This window comes from Lingula anatina, chromosome 9 (genome assembly GCF_051362555.1).
Source record: "Lingula anatina isolate TDL-2025a chromosome 9, LinAna3.0, whole genome shotgun sequence".
Taxonomy (NCBI): Eukaryota; Metazoa; Brachiopoda; class Lingulata; order Lingulida; family Lingulidae; genus Lingula; species Lingula anatina.
The window spans coordinates 7,598,390-7,618,140 of record NC_141775.1 but is presented as its reverse complement, the minus strand read 5'-3'; the positions used below and the strand labels follow the sequence as shown (position 1 = coordinate 7,618,140).

General features: G+C 32.9%; 1 protein-coding gene across 1 annotated transcript; it reads left to right on the top strand.

Annotated features, from left to right (window-relative positions):
• The first annotated feature begins 605 nt into the window (after positions 1–605).
• LOC106161217 (DNA ligase 3) lies at positions 606–18,713 on the top strand. Its single transcript, XM_086995001.1, has 22 exons — positions 606–1,605; positions 7,510–7,629; positions 8,021–8,200; positions 8,616–8,722; positions 8,976–9,020; positions 9,663–9,752; positions 10,054–10,133; positions 10,390–10,467; positions 10,721–10,889; positions 11,318–11,473; positions 11,801–11,932; positions 12,278–12,357; positions 12,734–12,821; positions 13,298–13,375; positions 14,322–14,445; positions 15,142–15,359; positions 15,637–15,783; positions 15,962–16,225; positions 16,523–16,633; positions 17,152–17,237; positions 17,541–17,613; positions 17,769–18,713. Exons 1-22 carry the CDS (start codon positions 1,047–1,049, stop codon positions 17,856–17,858), a joined length of 3,075 nt encoding a protein of 1,024 aa, XP_086851127.1. The 5' UTR covers positions 606–1,046; the 3' UTR covers positions 17,859–18,713.
• The last annotated feature ends 1,038 nt before the right edge of the window (positions 18,714–19,751 follow it).

Sequence of the window (19,751 nt, the reverse complement as noted above, 5' to 3'; positions counted from 1 at the left end):
GCCTCCTTAATAATCTCCTTAAAAAAGATTATTACAAAAACAACTTTTAGAAAAAAGCTTGGACTAATTATGAATATACTCATTATAACCAGTAGCAAGTACCAGTATGGGGAATTCATCGCTCTTTTTTTTTTTTTTTTTTTTTTTTTTTTTTCAAACCGAACAGTAGTTACAGTATATCTCATTAATTAATGTACAGTTAGTTCAGATTTCACTTTTCGTATACACTTTCACGCTCAAGGAACGATTATGGACAGTACAATTTCCAACTACTCTATACAGTAGCTAGCTGGTACATTACAACAAAAATGAAAAAACCAAAGCAAATAATCAAATAATATAAATTTGTAGGCCTTACGCACCTCTGCCCCTCCTCCCCGACACCACCAAACCACTTTCAGTATTTTAACGTCACTTTTCTATTGCCAGCAGCTAATATTTTGCACTTTTTATTCCTTTTATTAAACTTTATTTATTTATACATTTGTTTATTTATTTATAATCTTTTTCTTTGTTTATTTATTTTTACTTGATTTTTTCCCAGACGTAGCTATGAATTGGGCCTATCTTGAACAGATATAGACTTGGGTTTTTAGATGCGGAGACCAGAAAAATATCGACCCATTTTATTGACCTAATTTATCAACGAATTCGCGTTCCCGTTGAAGACAAGTTTACACCCAGTAGCATGGTCATTTGTGTAAGTTTGGGTGAAATTTCATAATACAGGCTTAACATACTGCTGGATTTCATAAAAAAAAACACGCACTGTGTTCGTATCCAGGGGCGATTGCAGAGTCAGCAAGAAAGCACAACGGTTTGGTTCATGCTTGTGCATGTTCTCTCCGAAACAATAGAAAATCGTACGTCATAGCCGCCCTGCGCTGTATATATATATATATATGCATTATAGCAGGTAAAGGATATAGAAAAAGACGTTAAAATAATAATTTTACTGATTGAGCCACTAGTAACCGGTAGTGTATTTTTAATCTTTGATTTATAGTATATTTCTTCACTTTAGCTGTAACTGAGGTTTAACTTAAATGTTAAAGCTGTTACGGCTTTCTAAGACAGAAAACCTCTTACTTCAACGACTGAAGCCAGTTCAATGCATTGTGGGGCAACCCTGTAACGTCCACACGTTGCAGGGAACGTTAGTACAAAGTGCTGGAATTTACACAATTAACACTGTTGAAAAGTTGACAAAACACAAGAAAGCAGAGAGAACCCTCTGGATAGGGCTTCAGTTAAGCTTAGTACGCACCTTTCAAAGGGGACTATCAGATTGGGCTTCTGATAGTGATACAGAAGACGAAATGGCCGAAAACAGATTCTGCTGCGACTATGCAAAAAGAGGGCAAGCAAGCTGTAAGAAGTGTAAACAGAAGATCGAAAAAGGAGTGTTCAGAATAGCCAAAGTTGTAACAAATCCATTCTCTGATGAAGGAGGAGATATGAAGCAATGGTATCATCCAGCATGCATCTTCGAAACCTTTCAACGGGCACGTGCAACAACTAAGATTATTGAAAAAATTGAAGATATCGAAGGACATGAGGTTATAAAGGATGAGGAGAAAGAGATCTTGGAGAAACTTATAAAAGGTAAAACACTTCTTTTACAGTTTAAAATGTTTTTTTAATTAATTGATTTATTTATTTATTATTTTTATTTATTATGTACAGACACAGATGTGTCTGTACATATTGCCATCACCTGTGTCTGTCGTCGCCGTCGTCGCCGATGGCGATGCCGATGCCGATGCCGATGCCGTGCACTTTCCTTGTAAACACAATAAGTGGATCACTATTTTATTTTTTGCTTTTATATTTACAGAGCTGATGAATATTCATAAAACGCAGGTCAAGTTCGAAAATCAGCATGATCGGGCCATTATAGTAGAAGTTATGCTGTTTTTTCACTTTTCAGCATATATGCAACCTTGTAAACACAATATAAGGAAAACCGTTAGGCCAATTGTCATTAAACTCACAGGAGTGGTCAATCTTACTAAAACGCAGGTTGAGTTCGAAAATCAGCATAATCGGGCCATTATTTTAGAAGTTATGCTGTTTTTTCACATTTCCTCAGATTCAGTTCTTAGGCATGTTAACAGTCTTATTATTTAACTAATAAGATACGTAAAAGTGTTTGTTTGACATTTCCTGCATCTTTACAACATTGTTATTTGATTATGTAAAAATGATGGTAAACTTGTTATCGTGTATTGTGTAATAAAGTGTCAAAAATGGAAATAAACTCATATCATTGCAGTTTGTCATATTCAATAATTCAGTATGTTCAGAATCTCAGAATGGAAGAAATTGGACATTTTACACTATTCTACTGATATTTTTCCCATCTCAACAATTTTCTTAGTTGATTTTATAAAAATGGCAGTAAACTGTTAATTTCGTTTTGTGTAAAAAAATTGTTAAAAATGGGAAAAAAACCATTTCAGAACAGTGCTGTCTTGTTTCACATTTCTACAGATTCAATTCTTAGGCATGTTAACAGTCTCATTATTGAACTAATAAGATACGTAAAAGTGTTTGTTTGACATTTCCTGCATCTTTACAACATTGTTAGTTGATTATGTAAAAATGATGGTAAACTTGTTATCGTGTATTGTGTAATTAAGTGTCAAAAATGGAAATAAACTCATATCATTGCAGTTTGTCATATTCAATAATTCAGTATGTTCAGAATCTCAGAATGGAAGAAATTGGACATTTAACACTGTTCTATTGATATTTTTCACATCTCATCAATTTTCTTAGTTGATCATATAAAAAATGGCAGTATCCTATTAATTTTGTTTTATGTTAAAAAAGTGTTAAAAATGGAAATAAACCCATTTCAGAACAGTGCAGTCTTGTTTACATTTTGGCATTTTTAAGGTGTGACTTTGAAGTTCCATCGGCCTAAAAACCTTTGTTAGTCACGTTTTCTGTTTGTCCATGATACTAATATTTTATTATTAAAAATTGATGGTCATTATGCTGTTAAACATTATGTAAAATTGCATCAAAATTTGAAAAAAAACTATTTTGGGCACTGCTCCCATGATGACCATTTAAGAAAAACCATGTCACTTATTGTTCTCAAACAGTACAGTTTATATGTACAGACGTGTCTGTACATATGGCCATCACCTGCGTCTGTCGTCGCCGTCGTTGCCATCACTGTCGCTGTCGCCAGGGCTGTGCACTTTCATTGTAAACACGATAAGTGGAAGAAAGTTTTACTTTTTGGCTGTATATTTACAGAGCTGATGAATATTCATAAAATGCAGGTCAAGTTCGAAAATCGGCAGGATCAGGCCACTATTTTAGTAGTTATGCTTTTTTTTTCACTTTTCAGCATATATGCAACACTGTAAACACAATATAAGAAAAACAGATAGGCCAATTGTCATTAAACTTACAGGAGTGGTCATTCCTGCTAAAACGCAGGTTGAGTTAAAAAATCAGCATAATCAGGCCATTATTTAAAAAAAATGCAGTTTTTTCACATTTCCTCAGATTCAGTTCTTAGGCATGTTAACAGTCTTATTATTTAACTAATAAGATACGTAAAAGTGTTTGTTTGACATTTCCTGCATCTTTACAACATTGTTATTTGATTATGTAAAAATGATGGTAAACTTGTTATCGTGTATTGTGTAATAAAGTGTCAAAAATGGAAATAAACTCATATCATTGCAGTTTGTCATATTCAATAATTCAGTATGTTCAGAATCTCAGAATGGAAGAAATTGGACATTTTACACTATTCTACTGATATTTTTCCCATCTCAACAATTTTCTTAGTTGATTTTATAAAAATGGCAGTAAACTGTTAATTTCGTTTTGTGTAAAAAAATTGTTAAAAATGGGAAAAAAACCATTTCAGAACAGTGCTGTCTTGTTTCACATTTCTACAGATTCAATTCTTAGGCATGTTAACAGTCTCATTATTGAACTAATAAGATACGTAAAAGTGTTTGTTTGACATTTCCTGCATCTTTACAACATTGTTAGTTGATTATGTAAAAATGATGGTAAACTTGTTATCGTGTATTGTGTAATTAAGTGTCAAAAATGGAAATAAACTCATATCATTGCAGTTTGTCATATTCAATAATTCAGTATGTTCAGAATCTCAGAATGGAAGAAATTGGACATTTAACACTGTTCTATTGATATTTTTCACATCTCATCAATTTTCTTAGTTGATCATATAAAAAATGGCAGTATCCTATTAATTTTGTTTTATGTTAAAAAAGTGTTAAAAATGGAAATAAACCCATTTCAGAACAGTGCAGTCTTGTTTACATTTTGGCATTTTTAAGGTGTGACTTTGAAGTTCCATCGGCCTAAAAACCTTTGTTAGTCACGTTTTCTGTTTGTCCATGATACTAATATTTTATTATTAAAAATTGATGGTCATTATGCTGTTAAACATTATGTAAAATTGCATCAAAATTTGAAAAAAAACTATTTTGGGCACTGCTCCCATGATGACCATTTAAGAAAAACCATGTCACTTATTGTTCTCAAACAGTACAGTTTATATGTACAGACGTGTCTGTACATATGGCCATCACCTGCGTCTGTCGTCGCCGTCGTTGCCATCACTGTCGCTGTCGCCAGGGCTGTGCACTTTCATTGTAAACACGATAAGTGGAAGAAAGTTTTACTTTTTGGCTGTATATTTACAGAGCTGATGAATATTCATAAAATGCAGGTCAAGTTCGAAAATCGGCAGGATCAGGCCACTATTTTAGTAGTTATGCTTTTTTTTTCACTTTTCAGCATATATGCAACACTGTAAACACAATATAAGAAAAACAGATAGGCCAATTGTCATTAAACTTACAGGAGTGGTCATTCCTGCTAAAACGCAGGTTGAGTTAAAAAATCAGCATAATCAGGCCATTATTTAAAAAAAATGCAGTTTTTTCACATTTCCTCAGATTCAGTTCTTAGGCATGTTAACAGTCTTATTATTTAACTAATAAGATACGTAAAAGTGTTTGTTTGACATTTCCTGCATCTTTACAACATTGTTATTTGATTATGTAAAAATGATGGTAAACTTGTTATCGTGTATTGTGTAATAAAGTGTCAAAAATGGAAATAAACTCATATCATTGCAGTTTGTCATATTCAATAATTCAGTATGTTCAGAATCTCAGAATGGAAGAAATTGGACATTTTACACTATTCTACTGATATTTTTCCCATCTCAACAATTTTCTTAGTTGATTTTATAAAAATGGCAGTAAACTGTTAATTTCGTTTTGTGTAAAAAAATTGTTAAAAATGGGAAAAAAACCATTTCAGAACAGTGCTGTCTTGTTTCACATTTCTACAGATTCAATTCTTAGGCATGTTAACAGTCTCATTATTGAACTAATAAGATACGTAAAAGTGTTTGTTTGACATTTCCTGCATCTTTACAACATTGTTAGTTGATTATGTAAAAATGATGGTAAACTTGTTATCGTGTATTGTGTAATTAAGTGTCAAAAATGGAAATAAACTCATATCATTGCAGTTTGTCATATTCAATAATTCAGTATGTTCAGAATCTCAGAATGGAAGAAATTGGACATTTAACACTGTTCTATTGATATTTTTCACATCTCATCAATTTTCTTAGTTGATCATATAAAAAATGGCAGTATCCTATTAATTTTGTTTTATGTTAAAAAAGTGTTAAAAATGGAAATAAACCCATTTCAGAACAGTGCAGTCTTGTTTACATTTTGGCATTTTTAAGGTGTGACTTTGAAGTTCCATCGGCCTAAAAACCTTTGTTAGTCACGTTTTCTGTTTGTCCATGATACTAATATTTTATTATTAAAAATTGATGGTCATTATGCTGTTAAACATTATGTAAAATTGCATCAAAATTTGAAAAAAAACTATTTTGGGCACTGCTCCCATGATGACCATTTAAGAAAAACCATGTCACTTATTGTTCTCAAACAGTACAGTTTATATGTACAGACGTGTCTGTACATATGGCCATCACCTGCGTCTGTCGTCGCCGTCGTTGCCATCACTGTCGCTGTCGCCAGGGCTGTGCACTTTCATTGTAAACACGATAAGTGGAAGAAAGTTTTACTTTTTGGCTGTATATTTACAGAGCTGATGAATATTCATAAAATGCAGGTCAAGTTCGAAAATCGGCAGGATCAGGCCACTATTTTAGTAGTTATGCTTTTTTTTTCACTTTTCAGCATATATGCAACACTGTAAACACAATATAAGAAAAACAGATAGGCCAATTGTCATTAAACTTACAGGAGTGGTCATTCCTGCTAAAACGCAGGTTGAGTTAAAAAATCAGCATAATCAGGCCATTATTTAAAAAAAATGCAGTTTTTTCACATTTCCTCAGATTCAATTCTTAGGCATGTAAACAGTTTCATTATTGAACTAATAAGATACGTAAAAGTGTTTGTTTGGCATTTCCTGCATCTTTACAACATTATTAGTTGATTATGTAAAAATGATGGTAAACTTGTTATTGTGTATTGTGTAATAAAGTTTCAAAAATGGAAATAAACCCATATCATTGCAGTTTGTCAGATTCAATCATTCACTATGTTCAGAATCTCAGAATGGAAGAAATTGGACATTTAACACTGCTCTGTTGATATTTTTCCCATCTCATCAATTTTCTTAGTTGATCATATAAAAACGGCAGAAAACTGTTAATTTTGTTTTATGTTAAAAATTGTTAAAAATGGAAAAAAAATAATTTCAGAACAGTGCTGTCTCGTTTACATTTTGGCATTTTCAAGGTGTGACTTTGAAGTTCCACGGGCTTGAAGACCCATGCTAGTCACATTTTCTGAAAATCCATGATACTTATATTTTATTATTAAAAATTGACGGTCATTATGCTGTTAACCATTATGTAATATGGCATCAGAATAAAAGAAAACACAATTTTGGGTGCTGCTGCCATGAATACCATTATGTGAAAACCATGTTACTTATGATTGCCAAACTTTCAAAAAAGAAATACAGGACTAAAATGCAGTCTGAGTTGGAAAAGCAGTCTAATTGACTTCTTTTTCTAGAAGTTATACATTTTCAAAGTGTAAACTTGTCACATATTTTAATTACATTGGTATTACCTGTTGAGGATAATTAAAATTTGATGTTGAATTTGCAGTTTAACATAATGTATTTTTGCATCAGAATTGACAGTAGCCTATTTTGTGCATAGTTATTTCCTGTTTTTTGTCTGTACATTTGACAGCTTTGCTGCCTTGTTTATTTATTTATTTATTTATTTATTTATTTATTTATTTATTTTATTATTATTATTTTTTTTTTTTTTTTTTTTTGGTATGTGTGTGTGTGTGTGTGTGTATAGGAGCATTTTCTAGAATAGGTGTTTATGTATGCTCAAATAATCTTGGTTTAGATACATTGTGACTGAACTTTCAGCAAAATGCAATATGAATACAAATTGGATTTATCGCACCATAACACTATGCATTATAGATTTGGACTCCAAGTTATCACCAGCCAAGAAGAAAGCCATGAAACAAGCAAAGATTGACTTCACAAACTTGAAGACTCCAGAGAAAAAAGACGCTACAAATGGAAATATAAAACATGCAGGCATGTATTAATATAATTCCTTATGTGCATAGTCTATAGGGAGATCTTATTATATCTTATCCATGTGAACTTCTTAATAACTTTTTATAACAAAGTATTAAAGGAAGAGACAGGAAACTGGTTAATATGATACAAAACACTGATAACAGCCATGACATGCTTTAGAATGTTGATTGGTTACTTGTACCTGAATTCTAGTAAGATGATCTAAAAGATCTGAAAAGCAGCCTGGATGCATCATGTTCAAAAGTATGTTAAATAAATAATTGAACTTAAAAAAGCAATTGAATAATTGAGATGTTTGAAATGAATAAAAAAATAACTCTCTTTTAAAACAGAGCTGGTTTAAAAAAAATATTATTACTATTATTATTATTATCATTATCAACAGATAATGATGATGAAAAGCCAAGTACATCCGGTTACAGTGGAGCAAGTTTTAGCAAGGAGGCTGAAAAAGATAACTCTTTCCGCCAGTTTCGTTGCCTTTGTGCCGAGATTGCAGAAGAGGCCAGCTACAATGGGAAAACTGCCATTGTTCATAAATTTATTACAAAAGGAAGCAGTGGAGGTAGAGCACACCATAAATATATTTTTCATGTTTATTTCAATTACTAGTATACTTAAAGATTGTTGGTAAAAGTGAAGTTATAGGATATTAGAACCTTTTTTTTTTTTTTTTCAAAACATAAAGTTAATAATTTTTCTGGCAGTAATTTGTACAAATGTGACATCTTGTGGAATACATTTCAGAACTTAACTTTTTGTTGTTGTACTAGATATAATGTTATTGGTACTATTTCTACATGTCTAATGATTTTGAAGTTTTTACACAAGTGTAAGGACATGCATTCTTCGCAAAAGATGTGTCCTTACCAATATGATTCTCTTGTACACAAGAAAGTGAATGTTTTTATTGTATGACTTCATAATAAAAACTGTCCTATCAGTTTTGTGATCAGGTGTGATTTTTAATTTCACTGCAGATGGATTTGCTGGCAGTCTTTATCTCACCATGAAATTATTGCTGCCTGGATTCGTAAAGCGTGTCTACAACATCAACAACAAACAACTGATTAAACTTTACAGTCAGGTGAGCAACATTTGGACTTGACAATAACAACAGCAGTGTGCATATTTTTTTAAAGCTGTTTCTGATGGGTTATCCATTTTTATCTTCATTTTCACAAGTCTGCAAAGAGTAAACTTGCCCTGACCCCCCCCCCCCCCCCCTTCATGACATTATCAAATTCACAAAGCCATGCCATACTACTCTATAGCTCATAGCTGTCCATAAATGTTTAAAATGTGGATGTGGATGTTTTATCTCTAAAATATTGTTTCAGGCATTTGGAGAAGATCAGGACGAAATGTCAGACCATTTTGATCAGGTAAGGAGATGGGACAAAAGATGTGACATTACAAGTTAAATTTTTTTATGTAGTCTGATGATGCTTTCCTTTTGCATATTTTCTTTGAAGCAGTAAGTTTTGTTTTAGATATACACTTTTATTTACTGATCATCTTATTATTGGTTTATGCAGAGTTTTATGAAATGAACCTCTTAAAGTATTGGTTTTTATCTACATAAGTTAAGTAGAAAAGTTCTTAAATGCGATAGCATGATTTTTTATAAGTGTTTTTAGTCAATCCTTGTAAGAAACCTCATTACATGTGGCATTGATAACATGATAATAATTAAGATAGAATTCAGCTTTAATTTGATTATGATTCAGATGAGATGTTTGTGGAAAATTTGTCATTTATTTATACCTGACCAGAAAAACTTTAAGACTGTACAAAAACCCTGCCAAGACAGCCCAATTTTGATAATAATTATTTAATGGGTCAGCACCAAAATATGTAAGTTCAAATTGGCCATGTTCTGCCCATGTCTGAAAATTTTATCGGTATCCTTCTATAGCTTTATTTTCGAGTTAGGCTATTAACTTACAAACCAACAAAAGCGAAAACATAACCTTTTTGTTGGAGGTAATCAATTATTTATGTTGCTTTCCATGTTTATTTTTCAGGGAGGAGATGTGGCAGATACCATAAAGGAGTTCTTTGAGAAGAGCATCAAGCTTCCTCCTCAGAAGAAAAGTACTCTCTCGCTACAGGAGGTCGGTTTTATCATCAGAGACGGCAACAACTTTATTCAAAATTATTGTTACTGTTGTGTACTCTTCCCTTATAAATCTTTCATAATAAAGATGAAATTATTTTTTAGTGCTTGATATTATGTGTATCTAGTATCAACTGATTGGTACATCTTAGATTATTATGTTTATTATGAGTTTATGACACATTCAGATCCAGTTTCCATGTTGTTTCACCCAACATATTCACTAAGTCACAACTAACACATTTTGTAAGGCACCCTCGACATTTCCTAAGTCACACCAACATAACGTCATATTTCAGGTGGATGCATTTCTGGATGAACTGACACTCTACACAAGAGAGGAAGACCAGCAAAGGGCTCTTACAAAGATTGCTAAAAAGTAGGAAAAAATAAACTGGTTTTGTTGGTCAAACATAATATAAATTCAGTTTGATTAATGGGTGTGCTTTGGCAAACTTTTAACGAGAAGTGAAAAAGTGAATTTCCATTAAATTGAGTATAAATTCAAAATCTGTACTAGAGTTATTGCTCTTCAAACAGTTCTTATGCTGTTTCAGTTGGAGTTACTCAGCAAAACAAAGTTGTGAGTTAAAGTTCATCATATTTTGACACATGTTCATGTTGTTGTATTACAGATGTACAGCCAATGACTTGAAGATGGTGGTGCGACTTGTGAAACACGACCTACGCATTAATGCTGGTGCAAAACACATGTAATTATTAATTATGCTCTGTCTCTTTGCTCTCTCTCTCTCTCTCTCTCTCTCTTGTCTTAGTATTGAAATTCAGCAGTTCTGTTCATTGATTTCATGACCCCTTTCCCTCTATAGCTATCTCTCTCTCTTTTGTGTCATAATATTGAAATTCAGCAGTAACCTTTATCAATCTCGTAGATGTGTCTTTATATTGAAATTCAGCAGTATTTGGTCAGTAAGCTCTCTTTTTATTTCACAATCCTATTTATAGCCTGGATGGTTTAGACGAACATGCCTACCCAGCATTCCAAGCTTCCCGTAACCTGAAGGACGTGGTAGACAGGGTGATGGCGAACAAGGCAGAAAATGGCAGAAAGCCTGGGATGTCAAAGAAATTGAGCATCAAGGCCTCTTTGATGACTCCTGTATTGCCCATGCTGGTAGGCACTTTGTCCATGCACATACAATCTTTCTAGAAAATATGGAATATTTCTAAAGCACAGCATGTTATCATCTTTCTCAATTTCACTTAGTTTTTGCAAAATCATTCACATAGTACCTGGCTCTAGCTATGGTGGTTAAATATTATTCAGCTTGCGGAAGTAGAGCTAATTTCAATAGTAACCTGGATGGATGTAGTTCAGTAGTATATATTGTTTGTTACAAATCTTTGCAAAATGAATGGTGTGGTTTAGGTGTGCTCTTTTATAAAACAACATTCAGTGCTATTTCTGTCTCTCTGTGTTACAAATTCCAGCAAAAGGAAACTATCAGTTATGATCATAAGTTAAAACTTGTTTTCTTTCTACACAATATTGAAGCTCTTAAAAACTATCAGCGATATTTTTGTATGTATGTCTCTTTTCAGGCAGAAGCCTGCAAATCGGTGGCTTCAGCAATGAAGAAGTGCCCCAATGGGATGTATGCTGAGATTAAATACGACGGAGAGAGGGTACAGGTCCATAAGCAAGGGGACAAGTTTCACTACTACAGTAGAAGCCTCAAGCCAGTTCTACCTCATAAGGTTTGATATCCACCCTGAAAAATGGGTGTAGAATTGGGTCTTGATGATTTTACAACAGGGGCTGTTTAGAGTCACTGTTATTGCTATAAAGTGGGGATCAAAGTCCAGAAGAAAAATATGCAAAGTTAATTTGTGTGATTGCTCAGGATTTCAGAATTGAGAACTAAGTCTTCTTTGTCATTAGAAGTATTTACTTAGTCACCCACTAATGAAAATGTTGGTTTTTTTTTTTTTTTTTTTTTTTTTTTACAGTATGCATTATCAATTTGTAGCATAAGTAATTTATGGTGGCTAAGGTAAATTTAAGTTTTGCCATATTTTTTGCAGGTGTCACATTTCAAAGATTTCATCCCGAAAGCATTCGAAGGAGGCAATGATCTTATTTTAGACAGTGAAGTCCTGCTCATTGACACTAACACCAGTAAACCACTTCCTTTTGGTTCTCTTGGAGTACACAAGGTAAAAACAAAAATACAAACCTGTCTTTTATTTATTTTTAAAGGTTTTCTTTTTACAAATTGTACTACCTGATTTGACAAGGTAAAAATCGTAAGTAACTGGTTGTGAAATGATTAAATAAAATAGAATGGATTTATTGCATAAAATAGTTGACTCATGGAATTCTTCAAGAACTGGTTACATGTAAAAATAAAAGAAGCTGCCAGAGTGATTAGAACAATAATTGGAATTCCTATAAATTGTATTTAAGCTGAGCAGTTTTAAAATGAACAGAACAGGACCCAAGTAATATCCTGGCAACATGAAACGTATAATGTGTACTAATTGGCCTATTTTCTGTTCCAGAAAGCAGCTTTCAAAGACGCCAATGTTTGCCTGTTTGTTTTTGACTGTCTGCATTACAATGGAGAGAACCTTATGAACAGGTGATTTGGGGGGAAAATTTAAAGATTTTTATTGAATTTTATTTTTTGAAGATTTTATTTCTGCAACAGAAATTATTTCTGCGTACATATTAATATTATCTAATAATGCAATAAGTCTTAAAATAGAGGATATTTAGAATAAACAAATGAAAAGATCTAGATATTATATGGCTATAGTCAGTCATAAGCAATGTGGAATTTGATGTTTTTTTTTTTTTTTTTTTTTTTTTTTTTTTTTTTTTTTCAATTCATTTATTATTCATGTCATTTTTATCGTTTTTGCCAGCACTGATGACTTGATTAATATATAATTTTTATTTACTGAAATGACAGTTCATTTGACTGAGGAATGTAACTTTTAAATTTTTTTTAAAAGACCAATCAAGGAAAGAAGGAAGTTTCTAAGAGACAATATGAAGGAAATTCCAAACAGAATTATGTTCTCCGAAATGAAGTTCATTAATGTAAGTTTGAAATCTATTTTTTTTTTATGCCAGTCAATTTTTATTTAATAAAAAAGGGGTGTTTGCATCTTTTGAAATACTCAGAAAAATAACTAATAAAGGAAGCTCTTATGTTGTTTGTTTTAGTAAAGGGATACTAAATTGTATGTTTAGTTGCCTCCTCTGAGGTTTTTACCCATTAGTAAGTTTGTTAGTTCACGGCCTAACTCCAAAGTTACAAACAGATGTTGCTTAATTTTTTTTAAGATAGGTCAGAAATGTGCCAACTTGGCTACAGTTAGTTTTTAGTGGTGATCCAATTATTAATTATACCAGTAACTTATTCAAGTAAGACTGCTCTCTCTCTCTCTCTCTCTCTCTCTCTCTCATACTGTGATCCAGTGCACACGTGCAAGTTATTTGCTTTTGAGATAAAGTGTGTGTGTCATTTTTTTTATAAACTTGGGTAAATTTGTCTGATATAAACTGTTTTTCAGAAAGCAGAAGATCTTAAAAAAGAAATGATGAAAGTTTTTAAGGAAGGCTTGGAAGGGCTTGTTCTGAAGGATATCAATGTAAGTGCTTATATGATTGGGAAAGAGAAATATATCCAACAATAATAATATTTATTTCTAGCATGGCTCATTGCATTTTAAACATTTCAATGCACTTTACATTTATATGTACTGTTCGGTTTAAAATACAAAGCAATACTGAAAATGAATGCTGCAATCTTATTTCAAGAATAACTTTGAACTACTGATAAAAACAAAAATGAAGTTGGAAAACATCAGTCATTAAAGATGACATGCCTTTGCTTTTTAAAAGATTGAAGTACTTAGCTTTGTTATTACCAGTGTGATACGTAATATCCAAAAAAAAAAAAAAAAATCCAGTGAAATGTTTAAACATACTTCATCATCATTACTGTAGTCCCTTCATTTAGCACCATAGACCAGGATGTAGCAGCTGCAGTATTAACACCTTCAGCTTTATTCTCTGAAGGAGGCAACAAGTTAAGATTTACAGTAACTCAGATCACAGCTGTTACTTTGAAAAAACTACCGATATAATTTTGTGCAATCCTTCACTAGATTGCAGTAATGTAAATCGCACAGCATTGACCCTGCATATAAAAACATGGCCCAGTCTTTCAGTTTATACACATTTTGATTTCTTGATAAGAGTTTCTTAATAATGAATTACTGCTAGTGCAATTGTCTCAATTAAAAATTGTAAAATTGCCCAATTCTCAATTTATTTAGTAATCACATTGACAGTAACGCGTAATTTGCCAAAAATGTAAATACTTTTTAAAACAACACTGACAAATAATAATTATAACTTGACGAGACCAAGATTATAAAATTATAGCATAATACACTGCATATACTGTCGGGGTTCATATCGGGGGGACACCCCCCCCCCTTTTTTTTTTTTTTTTTTTTTTTTTTTTTTTTTTTTTCTTCAAACGACATATCTGATGTGCCCTTAATTATTTATTTAATAATTATATTTCAGAGTATATATGAGCCCGGTAAACGCCACTGGCTGAAAGTGAAGAAAGATTATTTGAATGAGGGAGCAATGGCCGACACTGCAGATCTGGTAGTGCTGGGAGCCTATTACGGGTCTGGGAATAAAGGTACAGTAACCTCACTACTTTCCATACTAAAGTCAGTTCTTTCATTTAAATCAAAGAAGACTTAACACTGAATGGTTTTAAGATTATAAGTCCAAGGTGGGTATCTGCTAGTGTAGGATGCTAGACTTAGGGACCATTCCCACAGATATTTGGATTGATATCTCCCTGGGGAGTCTCACTAAATTGCTATCAGCCTAACAGGCTTAAATGTAATTATCTTTACCCCCTAGCTGATTCAGTAGGCGTGGCAGACATTTAAGCCAGTTAAGTTGACAGCAATTTAGTGAGACTTCCCAGGGAGTTAGACCGATCCAGATGGATCGATCTGGGCATGGGAACCCAATCTTAGATTCCTACACTACTGTTTGAATGAATTGCTTTTTGTTGTGTAATCACCTGGGCAAACACCAGTCTGGGGTTTATCTTCAAGTGAGAATTGTCTTAGAAGTAATGTCACAGTATTGTGTTAGATGAGACTTAACAATGCTGTGTTAGAGTGTCAGAGCGTTGAGTTAAATGTGACATCACAATGTTAGGTAAGATGGGATGTCACAGTATTTTTTTTTCTTTTTTGTGATTATATCAGTGTCGTGCTAGTTGTGACATCACAGTGATGCATTAGTTGTGAAATATCACTTTATTGTGTTAGTGGTGACAGATCGCATTATTACATATATTACCCTGTGTCTCCTCCAGGAGGTCTGATGTCTGTGTTTTTAATGGGCTGTTGGGACCCTAGACGCCAGAAATGGTGCACAGTGACCAAGTGTGGCAATGGCATGGATGACAAAAAGCTTGACCAGTTGCAGAAAGAGCTGGACATGGTCAAAATTGGGAAAAATCAGGCCAAAGTCCCTGACTGGTTAGATGTGAAGAAGGCTGTTGTTCCTGACTTTGTGTGTGCAGATCCAAAGGTAAAACCTGGTAGATGATTCCCTTCAAATAAATGTTTTGAAAATTTAATACTGAATATATGACAGTTCTCAAAAAATTATTAATTGTACAAAAATTATTCCCATCTCTTGGATAGCGTGGGGTTTTGTACAAGAAAGTGATATAATATGTAAATTTTAAGCTTATGATGAATGTTTTCAGCATTGCGCCTTTAATTACATAACATTGTGTACTTCACACACACATTTATTTGCATACTTTGATGAGTTTTTTTTTTTTTTTTTTTTCCTCAATTAGAAATCTCAAGTCTGGGAAATAACAGGGGCAGAGTTCTCTAAAGCAGAGGTCCACACTGCAGCGGGGATCTCCATTCGATTTCCACGGGTCACCAAGTTCAGGGATGACAAGGGATGGAGGGAAGCCACCAATTTAGATGAACTCAAGGTACTGAAGAAATAGGATGCCACTTATGAGTGGTTTTGAATAGATTCAGAACTTAAGTTAGGAAGAAAACACAGGGTTACAATTTACTCCGATTTAACGGACCTACAGATTTATGTGGTTGCAATATAGAATGACTATAGTCCCATTCTTCACTTTTACTGAATTTTTTTTCTTTCAGCACCTGTTTAAAACATCCAAAGAAACCTCTGACCTGGGTGAGTCCAGCCTGATGGGTGGTAAGTCCCCTGTGAAGAACACACCGAAGAAAAGGAAACATGAAGATGACGATGATGACGATGATGATGATGACAACAGCAATAACCATTATGGCAACCCTTCACCATCAAAACAAATCATGTTGACACCCAGCAAAACCTCACCTGCTAAAAGAAACAATGATGTTACACCGACTAAAAAGCTGAAGACTTCAGATGATGGCAATGTAAGTTCCTTTGAGGTATTTGTGTGGACTAAGCCCAGTTTTGGTGTTGAATACATCTCTGAAGATGATGACTTCATATTTTATTTATGTCATTATTAACAATTTTTTTTTCTATTTTTATTTCAATTTTTATGGTAATTTCTGAATCCTCAATTAAGGTTCTTGTTCCTGTTTTCACTACTGCTGAAAAATCTTTGTAAATCATTGTAATCACAAGCACTTACCTAGCACATAAAACCATTATTCAATCTGCAGTATATCTTTTTATACACCTGCTGTTTCTGTTATAATTTCTAGAACAAACCATCTTGCAAATATGGAGCTGAATGTTACCAGACAAACCCACAGCATTTGGAGCAGTTTTCTCATCCTTCCGATAGGAAGATAAAAAGTCCAATCAAGTCGAAGGTCAGCAACAAACAGAGAATCTTAATGATAGGAACTAACCTTATTGATGATGTTTTATGTGTAAACTAAGTAATAAATTAGATAATGTTAACTTATTAAGTTGAAAGAATGTAAAGTGACATGAATGTCAGAGTCGAATAATTGAGAAAGCATCTAGTAACTTCTGTTAATTTTTTTTTTTCATTTTTTTTTATTTATTCATTATTTCTCAGACAGTTAATATAATGCCTCACAATCCAGTGTATGGCAGCAAAATCATTATGAAACTCTTAAAATGTGGGTTTATCTGTTCATCAGTGGGTTTGAAGGGTATAAAAAAACATGGATGCTGACTGATGCCAAAAATGGCAGTAAGATCTGGATACCGCTCACATTTGATTTCTTTTTGTATGGTTGTGATAAAGTCTGGTGTGAAATGATCAGGTACATCATGCACATATCAGATACAAATAAATGTAAAGACTGGGTTAACTTAAGTTAAATGGGACTTTATTGAAAAGCTGCCCTTTATATTTCAGATTCTACTGGATATATTCAAAGGCTTAAAGTTCTCCTTGTCCAACAATGTTGAGAAACTTAAGGACCTCAAGCGATACATCATAGCGTATCCTTTTAGATGTCAGTCAAGATTTTGTAAATTGGCAGCAATATCATTTTTAATTAACTATAATTGTAATTGTGAAACAGTTCCCCAAATCCCTGCTGGTTTATTTATGATAAATTCAATAACCATAAACATGAAAGAATGGACATTAAAAAACAAAAATTCAAATATAGATAATTTTACTTTTTTCTACAAATTTTAATTACAGGGGAAAGGAGAATATTGTTCATTTCTTTAAAATTGAAGGAAAAAAGAGGCAGCTGCGTATTTGTGAAAGTTTCTTTGACCTTAACCTTGACCTAGATATGATGGAGATGTGGTTCCAGAGTATGATAGCAGTCAAGCCACTCATGTTGTAGTAGGAAAGAATGAAAAGGTATCTATAACATTGGCCTGTTACTTATTTGTATTTTACACTGCCACATATTATGCAAGAGAGACTTAGTTGGTATTTTTTGCACCAGATCTACTTTTTCTAAAGATAAAAGCAATTTTTCCTATGTTTTTGTTAACTGCTAGATAATTTTACAGGTTGAGAATCCAGCCAGTAATGTTGTGTCAGAGGACTGGGTGTGGGGATGTGTGAAGGAAAGGAAGCTTCTGCCTGTAAAAGACTGCTGATTTAACTCATGATTTTGAGGACAACATCCAGCAGTATTATGACTGCAACTGAAACAGGATCAAACCTAGACTGTAGTCACCAAAGCTACAGTCACAATACATTATAGATTGAGATTAGCATAAAGCTTTCTGTGATGGAATTATCCAGCCACTTGTATTTTGGCAAAGGGAATAGAACAGTTAATTTCTAATATCAGTGTAATTTTATAAGACCCTGTTCATGACATATTCCTGTCCCAAAATTGTCCAGTGCTGCCATCTACATTTTTTTGTCAAGAAATATGGAAAGACCACCATCTTTGTGGATGAAAGCATTCATTACAGGCATCTTTTTCTCCACAAAGGAAAGCTCATATTTTATTAGCATTAAAAGTGATTCAAACATTGTTGATTTCCTGAGATATAATTAAAATTGTTAATCTAAGTAGATGTGAGTCTAGTGGGCTACAACTGGTTTACTGCCTAGAATGTCTCGTAAGCCAGCTATAGACAGTCTTACACACAGGCTTATGCTAGCACGTGGTTCTGCATGTGGGTAATTATAAAAGTGTTAACTTAATTATCAGCTTAATTTATTAATGATAATGGTATTCCCAGAATCTGCCCTTCCTTTAACATCTGTGGTGTGATATTTGAGAGGACATATACCAAGTAAACACCCAATCTTTGAAATGCAAAAAAATATAGATACAGATATATACATAATAAGTTAATAGATGTTACTAGCAAATGTTTTCCTTTGCATGTTGTTTATAGTAAATACTAAGCTTTCTGACCAAAACTAATATTTTATGTCTTTAATTATTTGGAAATAAAATAAAAAAGCAACCAATTTTGCATTCTGACCAAAACTGATACTTTGTCTGTTTTCAGTTAGGAAATAGTGTAAAAAAAAAAGCAACCAATTTAAAAACAACTGTTTCTCAATGGTTATAACATTATGTACCATCTTCTCTTCTGAGAAGTGATTCTAAATATACCATGACCTGTAGTTTTTAAATTAGAGCATGGAAAGGGAGCTCGTTGCCCTCAGTAAGTTAAATTATGGCGTTTTTGTTTAAACTGCCTGTGAAATCTACCTCTACTCCATCATTTTATTTGTGATTACTATTTTATGTATTTTATCATTATTATTATTGTTATTATTATTTAAAAATTCTTAAGGGGATAACTGTTCATTTTGGCCAAAAAGTGAATTTTCCTGGGGTAAACGATAACAATCCCTGTTTTTTTTTTTTTCCCCTAAAAAGGTTTTTTTTTTTTTTTTTTTTTTTTTTTTTTTTTTTTTTTTTTTGTAATATTCTCTTAAGAGATTATTACAGAGTGTAGTAAGCTATAGAGGTCATGCGATGTGATGGCAACCACAAATTCCAGAATAATTGCCTTAACCACCATTTTAGTGGTTAAATAGAATTTACTAAAATTCTATGAGTTGTTTACAATGCATTTATTGTGAAATATGGATATCATATGAACAGTTGTTATCCCTTTAAATCATTTGGACAGTGTATATTCAATTGCCCATGAACATCGCTCTCAGATTTATTCAAGTTTGCCTGTTTTATGTACAGATACGGTATGTTTGAACGTATACCCATCACCATCTGTTTGTCATCGGTGTCATTGTTAGCTTAGCTGTGCACTTTTTACTATCAAAGCATTAAATGGGAAAGCATGCCACACATCTTCAAACTTACAGGTCAAGTTTAAATAGCAGCTCTAATGGATTATTTTTCTTGAAGTCATTTTTTTTCCACTTATTGGTATTTTTAGTGGAGCCTCTTTGGGCCTTGATCCAGAAGGCAGTTACATTTTCTGAATATGCACGTAAGTAATAGTAATTAATTTCAAATTGGTGGTGATTTATCTGTTAAACAGCATTGGTAAGATATT

Bases quoted from the DNA above. Each gene is read 5' to 3' on its own strand.
- LOC106161217 (XM_086995001.1), top strand. From the start codon at position 1,047: ATGTTAAAGCTGTTACGGCTTTCTAAGACAGAAAACCTCTTACTTCAA. The intron at 10,468-10,720 runs GTAATTATTAAT...TCCTATTTATAG, and splicing joins AATGCTGGTGCAAAACACAT to CCTGGATGGTTTAGACGAAC. The intron at 14,446-15,141 runs GTACAGTAACCT...TGTCTCCTCCAG, and splicing joins TTACGGGTCTGGGAATAAAG to GAGGTCTGATGTCTGTGTTT.